The 17,220-nt window shown below is 49.4% G+C and overlaps 4 protein-coding genes across 4 annotated transcripts; 2 read left to right on the forward strand and 2 right to left on the reverse strand.

The window, feature by feature from the left end:
- Positions 1-40: 40 nt before the first annotated feature.
- DEU56DRAFT_920417 (uncharacterized protein) lies at positions 41-3,950 on the reverse strand (the record flags this gene model as incomplete). The annotated part of the gene is made up of 12 exons (XM_041358443.1): positions 41-244; positions 300-415; positions 1,150-1,814; positions 1,868-2,006; positions 2,054-2,239; positions 2,294-2,691; positions 2,739-2,887; positions 2,938-3,103; positions 3,159-3,352; positions 3,405-3,538; positions 3,599-3,776; positions 3,831-3,950. 12 exons carry the CDS (start codon positions 3,948-3,950, stop codon positions 41-43), a joined length of 2,649 nt encoding a protein of 882 aa, XP_041200635.1.
- Positions 3,951-5,515: 1,565 nt separating this feature from the next.
- Positions 5,516-6,269, reverse strand: DEU56DRAFT_920418 (uncharacterized protein; the record flags this gene model as incomplete). The annotated part of the gene is made up of 3 exons (XM_041358444.1): positions 5,516-5,917; positions 5,979-6,042; positions 6,103-6,269. The coding sequence occupies 3 exons, from the start codon at positions 6,267-6,269 to the stop codon at positions 5,516-5,518; spliced, it is 633 nt and encodes a 210-aa protein (XP_041200636.1).
- Positions 6,270-7,504: 1,235 nt separating this feature from the next.
- Positions 7,505-9,788, forward strand: DEU56DRAFT_920419 (uncharacterized protein; the record flags this gene model as incomplete). The annotated part of the gene is made up of 5 exons (XM_041358445.1): positions 7,505-7,741; positions 7,795-8,177; positions 8,233-8,361; positions 8,414-8,520; positions 8,575-9,788. 5 exons carry the CDS (start codon positions 7,505-7,507, stop codon positions 9,786-9,788), a joined length of 2,070 nt encoding a protein of 689 aa, XP_041200637.1.
- A 6,912-nt stretch (positions 9,789-16,700) lies between these two features.
- Positions 16,701-17,202, forward strand: DEU56DRAFT_920422 (uncharacterized protein; the record flags this gene model as incomplete). The annotated part of the gene is made up of 5 exons (XM_041358446.1): positions 16,701-16,834; positions 16,899-16,920; positions 16,988-17,044; positions 17,095-17,115; positions 17,170-17,202. The coding sequence occupies 5 exons, from the start codon at positions 16,701-16,703 to the stop codon at positions 17,200-17,202; spliced, it is 267 nt and encodes an 88-aa protein (XP_041200638.1).
- Between the last annotated feature and the right edge of the window lie 18 nt (positions 17,203-17,220).

Below are 17,220 nucleotides of genomic sequence, written 5' to 3' on the forward strand. Positions count from 1 at the left end.
GTGTCGTAGATTTCATCGTTGATTTCAATGTATGAGTCAACTAGGCACAGCCATTGGGAAAATTTCTCCCTGTCTCCGGAAAAGTCAGGTGGGTATCCAATTTTTCGTTCAATGGGTTTGTCTCCTCTTCCTGCCATAGTGGATGTTTGAGGTTCGGGTTCTTCTGGTTCTTCTGGTTCTTCTGGTTCTTCTGGTTCTTCGGGTTCTTCTGGTTCTTCGGGTTCTTTGTCGTAGTTTTCTTCTTCTTTGTCGTCAAGGTCAGCGGTAGAGCGTCAGGGATTTTCTTCGTCTTTATCAACAGGTGGGTTCTGGGAGTGTTCCTGTTGCGACGGTTCTTGGTTCTGGGATAATCCTTCCTCAAACGAACTATATCCTATTGGTGATGCAATGACCCCTCTGGTTATAGCAGATGGTCCTGCTAATAGGGATGAGAACGGGTTCTGAGGAGTCTGAGTGAGAGTTCTTTCTGTTCTGGGGTATGGGTCTCCTCCTAGAATTCTTCCGGCGGCGTGTCTTGCCTTAGCCGAGCTTAGCTTCTGGGAAGACGTCTTGTCTTTCTATTCTGGGTTCAGGGTTTCGGGGTGAGTGGGTCCCTCGGTGATAGAGGGGTTCAGAGTAACTTGAATCTTTTGTTACGACTTGGATAGTTCTTGCGTAACTTATCCAATAAAGGATTTCTTCATGTTACGACGTTCGGTTCAGACACTTGAGGGGCTCTCCCTCTAAGTGAAGTTTGAGTATAGACTAGTCTCTTATAAGAGCTAGATCGGAATCAGGTATCTTCCTCAGAAGATGATCAAGTATCAGAGAGAACCAAGTAGATTCAAGTTAGAGAATACAAGCGTAACTACTGCGGTATTTATAATGGCCAAAGGAGGCACGGACCAGGCCGACTATGGAAGTGAAAGGAGTCAAGAAGAACGTCAAGGAACTATCTGGAATGTTCATGCAGTGCATGTTGATAAACAGTCAGAGATAACAAGAATAGACGGAAGTATCTAGAATGTTCATGCAGTGCATGTTGATAAGCAGTCAGAGATAACAGGAATAGATCGGAGAAGCATGATGGTGAGAAAAATGATGGGGTCGCTGTAACAGCTGCCAGGTATGTCAGGACAATTCCGTACAATTAATGACGCAAATGCTTACCTTCTGATAAAACAGCCTCGCCATCTTCTTGTATCGCAGCCACCCCCTGAGCCTTCCAGATCCACGAAAGGGTGTGGTTGCCTTCGGATTGACCAAAGTCTCCCTCGGACATCCCGCGAATATCGGCCGCCAGCAGTTCAGGCAATTCTACCTCCCAGTTTGGTTTGTCCATGACCGCCGACAGCGTCTTCACTGCTGCCCAGGCCCTGCGATATCGAGCCACAGCTGTCCCGATGGTCTGCTCCACTTTTGCGAGCACGGAGGATGCCCTGGTGTTGGCCCGTTGCCCACGAATGTTGGCGTCCTTAAACTTGTAAAGGTGTGTGCGTAGACGAAGTTGCCGGCGAGCATCATCGAGAGCTTCGTGTGCTTGTGCACGCCGCAGCTCCCACTCGTATTCGCAAAGCTGCTCATCACACGACATCTCAGCTGCCTCCTTCAGCTTCGATGGTAGGAACAGTTTGATATCGTAGGCCTTCTCCTCGCGAGCTGATTGTGCATCCGCCAATGCACGCAGGCGGCCAACGGCAGGCATGTAGAGCAATTGGACTTTGCACCACTGCTCGATCTTGCGCAGCAGTGTGTTCGAACGCTCTTGCAGCTTCGTCAGCTGCAAGTCTGTCGGATGGCCACTCAGAGCATTATAATCTTGCTGCAGGCGAAATCTGTAGTAGATCGTGTTATTAGAATTACCAATTAGAATACTTTGAAATCTTACTGTTGTTCTTCGAGATCGATTCCCGATGAAATGAGGACGCTGGGTGATATCTCGGTGTGCAATGAATTGTTGAAACCTCTTTCGAGGTCCTCAGCTTCCTTTTGAGAAAGTCTAAGGCGCACGGCGGCCTGCGTCAAGGCTATATACAATCAGCGCACGTAATAGCCTAATGCGAATGATACTTACTGATGGTTGTTGTCTCGAAGGGGTTTTTGTTAGAAGTGTCGGCCTCCCAGTTTTCGATATCTTCCTTCCACTGTGCTACCTCACCCGGTCGTTCCTCTATGATCGTAAGGTGAAAGTCGTCGAAATCTTGTTGGTGTCGGTCTCGTTCAGGAACCGCGGTCTTGATTTTGCTCAGTAAACTGACGCCTCAGGATTTTCTTGGTTAATTACACTGAATGTGCTAAAGCAAACAACACGTACCGAAGTTCGTAACCTTCTTCCAATTGTAGTCGCCAAAGTGATCGTCCAGCGTATCTCGACGAGCGCCAGGTCCCATTTCTCGTGTACTTGTGGCCACGGGGTTGATATTGGCCCAACCCCGTTCTGGGGCTTCGCCATCCGTGCGGCCCATGCCCTTGATAAAATTGTGCGAAAATGTGATCTGACAAGCAGTTATATGGGCAGGTAAGTGAAATTTCGGAACGAGGAAGGTCAGTATTTTGCCATCACGCGCAAAGTGCACGCGCAATGGATAATTCGACATCCGGCCCCATAAATTCTTGCTCCATTGGCAGGCGATATCGTAAGACACGTTCAGTACGAGAACGTCTTCGGAGTGTTGCATGGTCGAGAAAAATAGGTAGTCCATATTTATATACCTGTCCGAAGAATCAGCAGGAATCACTCCGTATCATTGAATACATACCTTTCACCCCTCTGAAGATCACCTACTCCACATGGCCGCTTGAAGTTGTGGTGCGAGCAATCCACTGTCCCGGCCCCAGTCGCAGCCAGTCCTCGTGAGTTCTTTGTTTCTGCGAGATTTACGGCGTTGTGACTAGCACATGCGCTTTTCTAAACCGGATGTTTGAGTGATTGTATCAGAAAAAATAACGCTAACATACCTCTTGTGGTACCTTTCCGACATCGGCCAGGAATTCTTTGAACTCCTTCTCCTCGACAAAATAGGACCATCCCTTACTCAAACCGGGGTCAATCCTGTCCGAGGAAACGTTCTTGCGTGCCAAGCGGAAATTCGCGTCTATGGCTAGAAACTGTGCATATAGCCACCTGCAGGCATAAGTCAGTTAATTAAGTAAGGCGTGGTAAGGGCGTGAACACATACCGTTTATCTGGCAGTGCTACATTCCAGTCTTGTGGTAAGTTCTTGCCCGGGTGAGGGCATGCAGGACAAACAACGGCGCATGCCCCCTGTTCGGTTGCCTTGATCCCAGCGGGATCATGACCTCGCCCAAACCGCTTCAAAAGCTTGAGGTTATGCCACTGCTTGATCATGCGCAAAAGGCTGTCATAACGATCCTAAAGAATCCGTAGTTAGCGAACCACACTTGCATTCAGACATAAAATTTACCTTGCATGGCTTGGTGCCTGTATTATCGGTGAGACGTGCAAGCGTTTGCCAATATTCAAAGGCAGACACTTTAGATTCGAACGTAAGCATGTGAAAATTTTGGAGAAGACGGAATGTTGCCGCTGATTTCGGGTCTGCACTGGTCGCAGGATACCAGCAAGCTCACAGAAGCTGTTTGACGTGACTTAGTGCACTCTCGCAAGAACAAAAATCGAGGGCGAGTTCGTGGATGCCACCAATATCGAGAATGACGAAATCATCATCGTGTGCCCATGAATGATTGAAACATCTTTCGCCAACTGGGTGACCGAGCTGGACCCGGAGACCGAGATTCTTGAGTGTGGTATCCTCGAAAAAGGAACCGTTCCAAAACTAAAGGGGTGATTAGCACACAACGACTACGGAAATATAAACTAGGGCACATACTTCAATCTTGTGCAGAGGGTTTTCACGGTGTAGGAGACGCCCTGGCTGCAGCCCCGTACGGCACCATTTTCCCTTACTGGACGAAGTCATGCCTACCTTCCACAGGCTGTTGCGGACCATCACACAAGGTTGCGGAATCCACGCACTCTACGCATCGCATCGCAATGTACCGTCCGTCCATATCCTGTCCGTATCTGTCAGTTCCCACTGGTGCGTTCTTATCTCTTATTACTGGATCCTGAACATTCGCAGAACTATGCGCATACCGTTCCCATGCATGAGGTCGCATAGCGCTACTTACATATTATCCCCTCCGACTTCGCGTACATATGCGCTCGCTTATACAGTTCCGGTTTCTTACGGACTATGATATATACTACGTTGCGGACTCGTATCCAGTACTTTTCTACATTCCCTCTCTCGTGGTGTGTTGCGGAGTCGCTAGCTTAGTCTGACCTTGTCTTTCTTTGCTTGAGCAATTATCTGTTTGCCCTCTCATCCCGTGCGAACGCTCGCATCGTCATCGACAGTTGGCTATTGCTAGACTCAGTTGAGTTCACTCGCAAGACAGTCCCGTTGCGTCCTGCATATACCTGGTACCTTACTCGTTTTACCTGTTTACCTGTCCTGATACCTGGTACCTTCCCTGTCTCGCATACCTGGTATTCCCTAGACTTCGCATCCGCATACTCCGCATCCCCGCGCATCCGCACCCTTCTACGCATCCTCCCGCAAGCAGCTGTTCCGTCTCCAGCGCATCACTTCCTCCTTCACTGTTCCCCTCGCTCATACTTGAGGAACTGCTCTCCGAGCTATCCCCTTGGGTCGATTACTATTCTCGCACCCAGCAGGATCGGTACGCTATCACTATAGCGGACTTCTACGATTTCTCCCACAGCGGTGCCTGTTCACGGTACACTCCTGGCAGTAAAGCTCTGTGCCAAAACAGTCCTGGCATCGGTACACAGGCTCAGATGCGCATTCGTTGTGCCCTTGGCAAGTTTCCCTGAAAGCATAGTCTCCGCGTCCTTCGAGTCGGATTAACTCGAGAAGATATGTCTCGCGTTCTTGAAGCCAGAGCTTCATTGCGCGGTCCTGTTCAATTTAAGTTGGATTAAAATAATTATAAGATCAAAATGTATCATACACCGGCTGGCCTGAGAGGTTTCTTGGGCCCAACACTAGACTCCTTCAAAAAAATTTCATATGCGGGATCCACTGTGTCATAGTCTTGAAGTTCAGTGTCAGAGCGTCCATACGAATCGAAGCTAAAATCCTCCATAGTTATGTCAGAGCCCGATGGTGGGTGTGAGACGACTGAAGATAGCGCGTGTTCAGCTACAAAAAATTCTGTTGCAGAGGTTATATTGCCGGCAGGTGTACGAGTAAAGCAAGAATGTTTATGAAGAAGTTCACGCTCCTCAGCTCTGTGGCTTTGGGCTTGCTGGGGCTGACTATTGAGTACATACCAATCTTGCTTAAGCTTGTCCAATTGGCGTCGCTTTTTACTGACCATGGTGATTAGGCGTGGATGCAACATTTATTGACACAGCACGTAAACGTCACAAAGTCCACAGCACAACCAATGTGATCACGTGACACATACTACGTGGTACCAAACTTGACATTTTAAATGTCCAAGGGCCAAGGGAGTAATTACAGAGCCTCTGATCGATCAATCAGTGTTAACGTGGTTTTAATGCCTTCTGCCACACCAACTGATCAGATGCGAAAGCTTCGAAGTACGTATCTGCGTTATCGTCCATCAATGAGAGTGCTTCGTCCCATGCATCACAATGCAGCTCAACTGCATCAACAGTGGTCGCAGACCTTGAGATAAGATGGTCTGTACACGCACCCTCTGCATGTAATGCACTTGCAAGCAGGTCCCTGGCTTCTGAAAGAAGTTCCTGCGCCTCCGCAGCTACGTGTTCATAATGTGGTCTCACAACCTGCCAACCTTCGTCATCCGCCTCGCGGACAAGCATGAGGCCCTGTGCACTGAGCACCGAGTATTGAGAATGCCCTGGTTGATAGCCGAGGTTGAGCCATATCAGGTCTAGCCGTGCTAGAAGATGTTGTGTAGCCTGTCTCGTGGTTTATCCGGTTAGCGTTAAGTGTAGACTCGATAGTATGAGGTATACGCACCACAGTAGCTCCAACATGCTTACGCCAGCGAGTCCTGGACTTTAAACGCTCATCAAGCTTGTGCCTATATTAAGTACCGAAAATTGTATTCCATACTTAATGAAATCTAGACTCGGAGGCTTACCTTTCATAGCATTTGCGCTTGGATTTCAGTCGGGCCTCACGATGTTGTTGCTTGTTCTGATACTTGAGTGGCATGCAAGTCGAGCAAGGAGATCCAAAGAAGAGTGTAGTAGGAGTAGTTGTGGTCGATGAATGTGTATGGCCAGGCGTGTGACTTCCTTGAACCATAGTCTAACTAAAGACTAATCTGAAAGCACCTATTGCTCATTGCGCACGAGCACTTCGGGACACATAAAACTGCACGTTTACTCAACAATTTTTGAATGATGCTGTTAGCCATGGCAGCGTGGACACTGCCATCATTGACATCGTTCCTCTCGTTATGTTCAAACTGTGTTCACCAATTAATTACGCATCTGATCGCCTTGTCCACACTTCGAAAGCAGGGTAACACTGTATATTACAAGAGTATCACACAGCACATAGGATTGGAAGCTCAAGCGCTCATGTTCCACAATGCACAGACGTATAAATGTTGATCATTGCAGCTGCTTAGCGCTAGTATTAATCACAACAGTAATGATGGTATGGCAAGAACACAAAAATACGGTATGGCAAGAAAATCACGCGGCTACATGCATATGTGTAGAACTATATACATGCCATAGAATGAAGAATTAATCTAATACTATGGCGGTGCAAGGTGACATCCCGTCGTTTGCCAGAAGCGCTGTAAGAATATCTGAAATTACATTAAATCTGGTTTGGGCGCCAGTACAAACATGAGACTTACCAGCGCTGACAATTTTAGTCGGTTTTTTTTCTGCTTCAGGGGTCTTGGCACCGCAGGTATAGCACATTTGACAATGTGCATGGGGTGATTGTGAACGGAATCCCGCAGTTGTGGTCCCCTGGTAAGCTTTTAAAATTTCTGTGTTGTTAGGTAAGACAGTGATACTGTAATGGGGGGAGAATTTAATAAATCCGCTCACCTTCCTGGTCCTTTAGAAGCTGCAGAGCTGCCGCTAGTTCATTGATAGAGAATTTTTGGGGTTCCGCCGTCAACGGATGGCAGTGTTGGCTGGAGCTGTTATTATTGGAATTAGACATTTCAAAATGAACCAGGCGAAATGAGAGTGAGAACCTTATACGACCCAATATTCAACTCCAATCTAATGTGCTATAGGAATGCAAGGATGTGATTGGTTCATGGAGGAGGCTGAACCTTATTTTCAGGCCGACTGTAGTTTGTTTACTGGGACAAATCCGACAGACATACAGAACTCCAGCCAAATAAAAAAAAAGGTCAGTGACGATGATCGAGATCATGCTGGCATTGATGACAGCACCTTAAAGCAGCTTAAAGCCTCACACCTGACTTCCGGACCGAGACCAGAAACAAGGTAAGCGGTGACGAAATACCTACGAGATGCTGTCATTAATTGCGGGGTCATTAATTTAAGATGGTCGGATCTCAATGGACAAACAGAGAACAAAAGGCTTACTTGGAATCACAATTCAGCGAGTTCTTGAAGCAACAGCTTCAAGGTACTTTGACAGGCTTTTGGGATACTGTTAGCCTCGAGTTCTTGAAACGATGGCCCGAAATCAATGTTCAATACCCAGACCAGTCTAAACACCCAAACCTGACTGAGGAGGAGAAAGAGTTGCTTGGTGAGGCGGTGGCCAGGCGCAAACAGGTTTCTATATCTCACAATTTGTCATGTCATGACGTGTGCTCATGGTGTGATAGCAAATTAAGAACTGGTTCAATTATAGGTCCCACAAAAGTGGTCGATCGACTCTTAATTTAATGACGAAGTCAATAAACAAGATGCTTGGCAACCGAGCGAAAGGGACACGAGTCCATACAGAAGTCGAAATATTCTCGAAGATGAGCTACGACTCTGCCATACGGGGACAGATCCAGGAGAAGATCGATTCTGGGCTCCTTGTGACTCGAAATGAGAAACTGCTGGCTGTGCGGGAGACGACCAAGGCTGCGTATGACGCGGCTCCACCCGAAATTAAATCCTTGTGTAAGGCGAAGGCTGCCGAGGAGCGGAATACTAAGACCTCTGTGGTCTTACCAGGGGCACAAGCAACTGAGCGACCTACCAATGCACAGTATGCGAAGTGAGTCAAACATCCTTGAAACTCATATATCTTACTCACATCTATGGTTGTTTAGGGCGTTAGAAGAGTGTATCGGTCCAATCTCACAATTTTTGGATGCAGTGAGGCAACTTACTGGTTGGGAATGGACGGTCATTGGTGGGGGCCCAGACCCTCGCCTTGGTGGTATGCTCAACGTAGCGAGGTATGGGAATTTGTGATTTTGACCTCGCCGCTCTCTAATATTAGCTCCCCAGCTACCATACAGGCATCAACGAATCCGGCCTTACATGGAAGCAAGCAACGCCGAATTTTACGGAGAAACACCTGAATCCATATCTAGGTTTTCTTGCTACAGTATTCAGTACGTCTTTCTTTTTGATTTTAATTCACACACTAATGCATTATGGAACTACAGGCGAGGAAGACAGGAAACAGCGTGCTCTAGATTACATCCCTCCAGCGGTGCAAGATGGGAACGCCTCATGCCGAGATGCAGTGCCGACAACGTCGGATGACAGCGCACAACCCCCAGTGCCGTTTACACCGGATTCAGCACAATCACAGATGCCACTCGCATCGACATCGGCTTTGACTGCTGGTGGATCCAGCGAGGCGGCATCCACTGGTCTACCCATCATCCCTCAACCTCAACTCCCCGAGGGCCTTCCATATTTCAACTCACAAGGGCCTGAGTTTCCGTCATTCAACACTGACACATATTCCTTCTCTGGTGGAAATCCTGGGATTCTTCCCAGGCTGACATTATCGCCCATCCCTCAAACGCCGACACTGCCAGGGGGATCATTCCCATCATCCAGTTCATCAGCGCTTCCATCATCTCCCTCGCCTATCACATCGTGGAATGAGGGGTACTGGAACTCAATGCCGCCGCTTCATATGGTCCCCTTGAGTCAATCCAACGTACTACCTTACAACTTCAACTTCTATTCTCCCCCTTCCTTGGATGGCGCACACGGAAGCCAGCATCACATCAATTCGAACCCCATCAGCTTCCCTGGTACCGCATCATTGAATCCTCAAGAAGAACTTCACCTCGCGGCTGCTCCCCAACCAGCTCTTCACCTCGCGGCTGCTTCCCAACCAGCCCTTCACCTCGCGGCTGCCCCCCAGCCCAATAATTCCACCTTGAATCCCCCCCTCAACCTCGTTGTCACTCACCCTCTCCATTCGGACCAACCGGTCCTTCAAACACTGTCCACTGCCCTGGAAACACAGAGCCCAACTACCACGCAACTTGGGCAAGTACGAGTGGGAGTGGACGAAGTGGACAAGCATACCTCTTTGGCCGCTGCCGCCCTGACAACACATAGCCCAACTACCACACAACTCGGGCAAGTACAAGCAGGAGTAGATGAGGTGGACGAGCGCATGTGCACTACTTCTTTGGCCGGTGAGAATCTTGCTAAGAACAAAGTGAGTAAGGAGAAGCGCCCACGTCAAGCAGCAGTTCAGCCTTCTACCGACCTTTCTGGTGTTATTGTCCCCCCACGCAAGACAACGCGGGTTCGTCAAGAGTCGACTCGCATGGCCCAAGCCAACATGATAGGCAGAAGCATGAAGAGGCCCCAAACGGGCAAAGACGACAGCGCCGCCCCTCAAAAAAAGTAAGTATTGACATTTGATTCATTGTATTATAAGTACTTATATCCGATCACAAGGAAACGAAAATCTACGTGAATCATAGCATCCGTTTGAACGAGTGGTTGTCATTGTATTAGATCTACATACCAGATACATGTATATAGTTTTTTTTGTCAATGAATGCATGTTTATTTCTTGTCAAAATACACGACTTTCATCTCAGCAAAAATGTGCGCTTACAAGTGGTGTTTATTTCTTGTCAATATGCACGACTTTCATCTTAGAAAAAATGTGCACTTACAAGTGGGTGGACTTGTCAAAATTTCACGCTCATATCTCGATCTCGATCACATTGAATGCGGGAAATTGTTTGCATCAAGGAACATATCAAGAAGGATGCTTATATTAAGGCATGAAATCAGAATCTACATCAAGGTACATCATAAATAACTAGCTAGGTCGAGAACAAACCCAATATGGCAACCCACCAGCGCATGGAAGGATGAGAAGCTATTTATGCATCGTGGGAAGCCGGAAAGGGGAGGGGCAGAAGGGACGCCTGCCAAATAAGGACGCGTTCTGACGTTTTATGCATCGTGGGAAGCCCTTAAGCATCATGGCAGAGGCACGAAGTCTTGAAGCATCAAGCTACAGGCATCAGCTAACTAGACATATTTTGCATCACAGCCTATGTCTTATCAGACTTATTGATGCTTCATTCTGACAGTATAGCCTGACAAGTCTGCGTAGACTTCAGGTCTGCGGTCTGGGCACAAGGTCTGGGCACTCCTCGGCAGGCTCGGCAAATTCAAACGGAGTCTACTTGCAGGTGTACCTGCCCGCTGCCTGCTGCCCGCCAGTCAGCATCAGGAAAACGTCGAGTCCCTTTTCAGCCCTTGATTTCCTTCGGCAACTCCATAAGGTACATAAGGGTGTTTAAGGATGCCCAAGGCATCATTCTGCTACTTGGCGAACTTCGAATGAATTATTTCTAAGGAAGATAGAATTTTAAGGAAGACATATATGATATAAGTACTAAGTAGTGCTAAGCAAGCTCGTTGCCAAGTGCATGCACATCACATCTACAGCCTGAGACAAGTAGTGTCAATAAGCGTTACAAAGAGCACAGATAAACTTACAAGGTGTTGCCGTAAGCTCAACATGTGCTACCACTGTAGTAGGTCCATCAAGATTCAACCATTTCACCAGCTTCACCCTCAATGGACCAATGCTCGGGTTTGTTGACATTCAGAAACCCAGACTGCTGAGCAACCATGGCCCGTGCGTTGGTACGCAGCGCCTGGCGGAGGCGGGTTAGGCGTGATGTGACTGGCGGGAGAGGCGGGAGAGGGGTGTGATGACGGTCAGCCATTGCTCGGGGGGCGCCGGCATCTTCAAACTCCGTCAGAACATCGCCACCTGTGCCCAGACTTGTGCCCAGACCACAGACCTAAAGTCTATGCAGACTTGCGCCAAGACCGGCCATTTCAGAGACGCCCTCGCCCAGACCGGCCAGAACTCTGACATTCACGTACGGCGCCTTTGTATGGCCCAAAGTACGGCAGATTCGGCAGATGCGGCGGCACAAGCAGTTTTACGGTACTCGGAGGGACGCTGTGACGACTGTGAGAAGCTTTGGCTTTCAGAGGCGGCACAGTGGGAATTCAGACAATCAAGTAACCAGATACAAGATAGAATTCAAGATCGCCAAAACTATACTAGACAACGTAGGTAGGACTTTATAGTGTATAGTAGAGTAAGGCGCGTGATAAAGAAATCAACTGTTAAGATACTTTGTTTCATACGTGTCAGGGGGGGATCGATCTAAGACTTTCGACAACGTGCGTGATCGGCCTAGGCTCGGCCTATCCGTCACATACCCCCCTCCAGAGGTTGCTCAACGACCTCTACTTCTTTGGAACACGCCCTTTCCCCTTAGCCTGCCTCGCGTCTGTGGCGTTATCCGTGGTTTCGTGGTCCAGCATATCCGCATCAACATCCCCAGGTGGGGATGGGTTCTCGGGAACAGGTGTCACGGGAGGTGCAGGATTATTATCGAGGAATGGGGAAGGGGCACGAGTGGCGGTGGATGGTCCGTCCATGGCATTGGCATTGGTTTGTCCGACCTTCGACGCCGTGAATGGTTTGAGCACCTCGTCATCCTCGCGACGCTGTCTCTTAGCGCGCCTTTCAGCAACCCCCCTTTCCTTCCATTGCTTCTGCTTGCGGATGCGCTCTAAGTTGTCCCATAGAGCCTCGTCCATGAGTTCTGAACGACGCGGATCCAACCATCTTCCCCCTGCTTCCTCCCTAGGGTTAGTAGGAGGTGGAACGGGTCGTCTGGCGGCGTCAAGGCCTACGAGTTCCGCGAGGGTAGGTGGACGCCCTTGTACACGCACTCCTGAATTGCCTTCCAAGACTAGCGCGACCTGGATACCATTGTCCCCGTTACTGTTGAGTGCTACGGCAAACTCATCATAACCAACGGGGGACGGGATAGTAGTGGGATTTCTACCCCCTCGCAAATCAGCGTCATGCTGGAGGTAGATGCGAATCTGATCCAGGGTCAGGAGCAGAGTGACTCCTGGCCTATACCTATCAGGCATGGCGAAACGCCCATTGCCCAAGGCACGAAAGAGTGGGATGGGAATAGCAGTGGACATGGTGGTCGAAGTATCGGCGATGCTGAGTGGAGTACGGCGGGTGTTGACAGATGGGATGGGGGTGGTAGGCGAGCGGCATGTTATATACCCTAGCTCCCAGCCTATACTACCTAGAAACACATGCGGGTCGTCAGTAGGAGGCGATCCATTACCTTCTGCCAACTCAGAGACATTTTCTATGTCTAAGACATGAAAATACTCCTTCAACGCATCCAGGTGATCGATCCGATGGTACGGAAGCCACGTTACGTCCCCAGACTTCCACCTGACTTCGAACACAGCCTCCGATCGGGTTCCCTTATGGGAAATGATCCGATCAACTGCCCATTCCTGTTCCTCCTCTTCAAAGTCCGCGACCTGCGTTTCCAAACGTCCGGGGAACAGCTGGTCATCGTTTGGCAGGTGAACTCGAAGATAAGACGAGTGGAACACATCGTGGATCCCTCGTTGTTTCATTCGGTTAGGTAAGTCCAGTCGGAACGAATTTTTTCCGAAGTTTTCTAGAATGCGGTAAGGTCCCACGAATTTAGGTAAGAACTTACGCGCTAATCCCTTAGGAAAACTGATGTTCTTTGTTGATAGGTACACCAGATCACCTTGTTCCAAGGGACAAGGACGTCTACGCTTATTTGCATCCTTGGTCTGTTTCACTCGTGCGGCTATCATCGCGTCATGCGCAGCCATTATGGTATGTTTCAATTTCATGGCGTATGCCCTTACTCCTGGGTATTCTGATGGTCCGGGATTATTCCATATCATAGTTCGTGGCACGCGTCCAGTGATAGTAAAAAATGGTGAGTACCCGGTGCTCTCAGAGCTTGCTAAATTAATAGCGAACTCGATGGCTGGTAGTCTTACCGCCCAATCCTTTTGGTTTGGGGAGATACTCGATCTCACCATCTGGGTCACTGTCCTATTAGCGCGTTCAGTGGCCCCATCCGTTTCTGGATGATAAGCGCTGGACATTCGTTGTTTTACGCCTATGAGCTTCTGAAAGTGAGTCCAGAATCCGCTTGTGAAGAGCACATCCCTATCACTGATTATTCTCTTAGGTAGCCCATGTAACTTATAAACCTCAGAAAACACGAGCTCTGCTACGTCCCGAGCCGTGTACGTTGTTCGACTGGGCACGAGATGAACCATACCCGTTAGTAAGTCGATCATCACGGTAATCGAGTCATACTCAGCGTCCCTATCCTTAGATATCGGTAGGGGTCCTATAAAATCAATACCAATAGCCTCCCATGGATAGGACGGTACTGACAACGAGTTGAGTAGTCCATATGGCCGTTGATTGGAAGGCTTGCTTCGCTGACATGTCACACAGGTTTCACAATACGATTGCACGTCCCGCACCATATCTTTCCACCACACATGATCGCGCAGGTAAGTAAGAGTTTTTCTTGCCCCAAGATGGGCCAACAGCGAGTGAGCTTGACTAATTACTATTTCCTGCAGCTTTCTATCATCGATCGTGATGTCTGGCACGCAGATTACAACCCTATCAGCAAGTTTTATCCTCAGGATCCCATCCTCCATCGCGAAGTTGCGGAACTCCTTTGGTGAGTCCGTTATCTTCTTAAAGAATGGATCCTTTTCATATTGATTCCTTAGTTTCCCCAGCAACTCCTCTTCAGGGTAGGTTGGTAGGGTCACTGTTTCCACCCTGGGACGCACCGCGTCCTGTACTTCGTCCGTTGTATTCAGTAGTGGTTCAGAGGGGTAAGTGTTACCACTCTCCCCCCCTTCCTTTCGTTTGCCCGGTCCGAGCAACACGAAATGATCTTTCATCCTCCTGGCGAATTCCTGGGACGTCTCTGGACGTCCCGTTTCCGCTGGCGCCACCGCTGTCTTCACGCGAGAACGCGGCACCGTTTCCTTGGGCACCGTTGCGACCTCCCCACGAGGACGCACAACTTTTGATGTGGCAGAGGAGTGCCGACCTGCTTCTTCGTTCGAGCGGCCCGGCCCATTCAGTGGGTGAGTATAAGTACCCCTAGGAGGCTTCGACGCAACCATCGCCCCAGCGTCCCCCTGCATTGCGCCATAGGGCGTGGTGACCCTCCCCCTCTGTGCAACCAAGGGTGAGCGTTTGGTACTAGCCTCCACCCCATCACTGTCTTTTCTCCAAGTGGTTCTGATCATCAATCGATCAGACCCACTTTGAGAGCGGCCATCATCATGACCCTCTGTCCTGTTTTTCCCATCTACCCTCACGCTACGACGTGGACTCACTGCCAATGCCTCCTGCCCCTTTGTCGCAACCGAGGGTGCAGTTGTGGTCTGATGCCCCAGACCCTCACTGCCTGTTCCCCAGATGCTTTTGATTATCAATGGGTCAGAAGCGTCTGGAGATCTGCCATCGAGGTGACCTGCCTTCACTGACCGCTCAGCCACCCGAGCGCTACGGCGTGGACTCACGGCCAATGCCTCCTGACCTACCATCAATGGCATGGAAATGAGGTGAGTTACCCCCTGCGCGGGATTATCGACGTCATGCTCAGTATATTCCCCAGCCGTCCTCACAGTGCCCGGTGCATCGAAGGCATACATCCTGGAAAGCACGTCAGGGAGTAAGTTCTCAACTCCTGGCAGATACTGTACCTCAAAATCGAACTCACCGATTTTCTCCACCCACCTAGCTTGTCTTCCAGACAGGTTGCGTTGGTTTAACAGGTGGATGAGGCCTTTGTGGTCTGTCAGCCAGACAAAGTGAGTACCTTGCAGTATATCACGGTGCCTCAGCATCGTCTCAACTCCTGCTAACATCTCCTGTTCGTGCACAGGGTAATTTCTCTGCGCGGAGTTCAGCTTAGCTGAATAAAAGGCAGCTACCTTCGCCTCACACCACGTCGGACCTTGCGCCACGACCCCACCAATTCCCCTTAGACACGCGTCCGTCATCATAAAGATCAGTTGCGCGTCGGGGCCATACACCAGTGGTACTCTACAATGCGGCGCACATGTCGCCGTATACTGCTTTACGGTGTCAAACGCCCTCTGCTGGGCGAAGTCCCAACAAAAAGGTACGGCATCCCCAGTAACATCTGACAGGACGCCCAAAGGTACTCTAACCTTATATATATCGTCCGCCAGGTAACCTACCGACCCGACGAAACCTCGACAAAGATCCCTATTCGTCGGTGTCTTCCAGTTCAGGACGCAATCGACCTTCTCTGGGTCCATACGGATACCATCGTCGCCCATGATCTGTCCCAGAATCTTGACCTCGTCACAGAGGAATTGTAATTTCTTCTCACTCAGGTAAAGTTTCTCGCGATTCAATATATTGAGTACTATCTTAATGTGCTCAACATGATCCTGCAGGTTATCACTGTACAAGATAATGTCATCAAGATACACGTCCATCTATTTGCCGAGGAACTCGCCAAATAGATGGTTCATTAACGCCTGGTACGTAGCGGGCGCGTTACAATCGCCCTGTTGAAGAACATTACTAACCATATTCCCGTCTGGCGTAGTCATCACGGTCCTGTGCACATGCTCGGGTACCACCCGTATTTGCTCATAGGTGTCTTGTCCATCAAGTACCGAGCGGTACCGTTTCCCCGCGACACGTCTTAAGATACCCTCCATGTCAGGTAGGGGGGACGTCAGTTTCCGTGTGTTCTTATTCCTCTCTCGTAAGTCTATTACCGTCCTTAATCTATCCGAGCCAGGCTTACGAATAAATAACATAGGGACCATATTCCCAGCACTCGTTACTTGCCACCTTCCGGTGGCTAGGTACGATCGTCTTTTCTCCGCCCATTGTGGGCGTAGCGGCTCAGGGCATCGGGACGGACGCCAAGGGTAAATTTTTGCCTCGTCGATCAATGGTATCATATGATTTATAGCACGAAGAGGGGGTAGGCCAGTTTCACTCGCTTTCGCGCAGAGTGGACGAGCCAATTCCCGCATCTTGACCCTTACTTTGGCCAGGTTCTCGTGGTATACCTCAGATACCCGCGACTCCAACGTTGTGACCTCCTCACCCCTCATTGGCAGAGGTTCGTTGCTACCGACCACGACGCGAGGTGGGTTCAACCCCATCAATATCTTATGTTGGAACATGAACGGTGTACCTAGTACTAAATCATAATTTTGCAGGTTAATTATATCGAAGTACCTCTCCGCCCTTATCGACTGGTACTCCAATCGGGCCATCACACCATGGTTGACTTTCGACCTCGAGCCTTGCACCGCCAGCTGGACAGTTATCGGTTTAGCAAGTTCAACTAAAGGTAGTCTCAACTGCTCCGCTAAGGTTACTGACATGAAATCCGATAGTGATCCAGAGTCCAGCAGCGCCCTAGCGGGCTTGCCATTTATGTGGACCACCACCACTACCGGCTTTGGGATTTTACGCTTAAAATCCTTGGCCACTGCCGCACTTCGTTGGAGCGCAGGGTATGTACCCGCCGGTATTTGCTGACCGTTCAACTCGATGACAAACAGGTGAGACTCATTATAGAGGAATCGAGCGTCTGGTGCAGGTGTGTATATACTCCTAACGATATCATCGAGCTGACAATCTTCCTCCGACAGCTCTCCCCGATCTAGAAGCCTGAATATATTATATTCGTGCGCCGTAGCCGACAGCTCATCATACAATGCATCGTAAGTTTTTGCTAGTCTCTTTTCGTACCATCTAGCTAACTCGAATTTAGGGTTTTCTACCAGCGAAGCAGGTGCGTTGACCCTAAAGGCCAGTACGAGATCTCTGATCTCGTACGATCCTTCAGACAAACGAACGCACTCGAAGCGGCTTGGTCTAGCATAGTCGGGTGGATCCT

Source organism: Suillus clintonianus, assembly GCF_016758775.1.
Source record: "Suillus clintonianus strain FC179 chromosome Unknown DEU56scaffold_238, whole genome shotgun sequence".
NCBI lineage: Eukaryota > Fungi > Basidiomycota > Agaricomycetes > Boletales > Suillaceae > Suillus > Suillus clintonianus.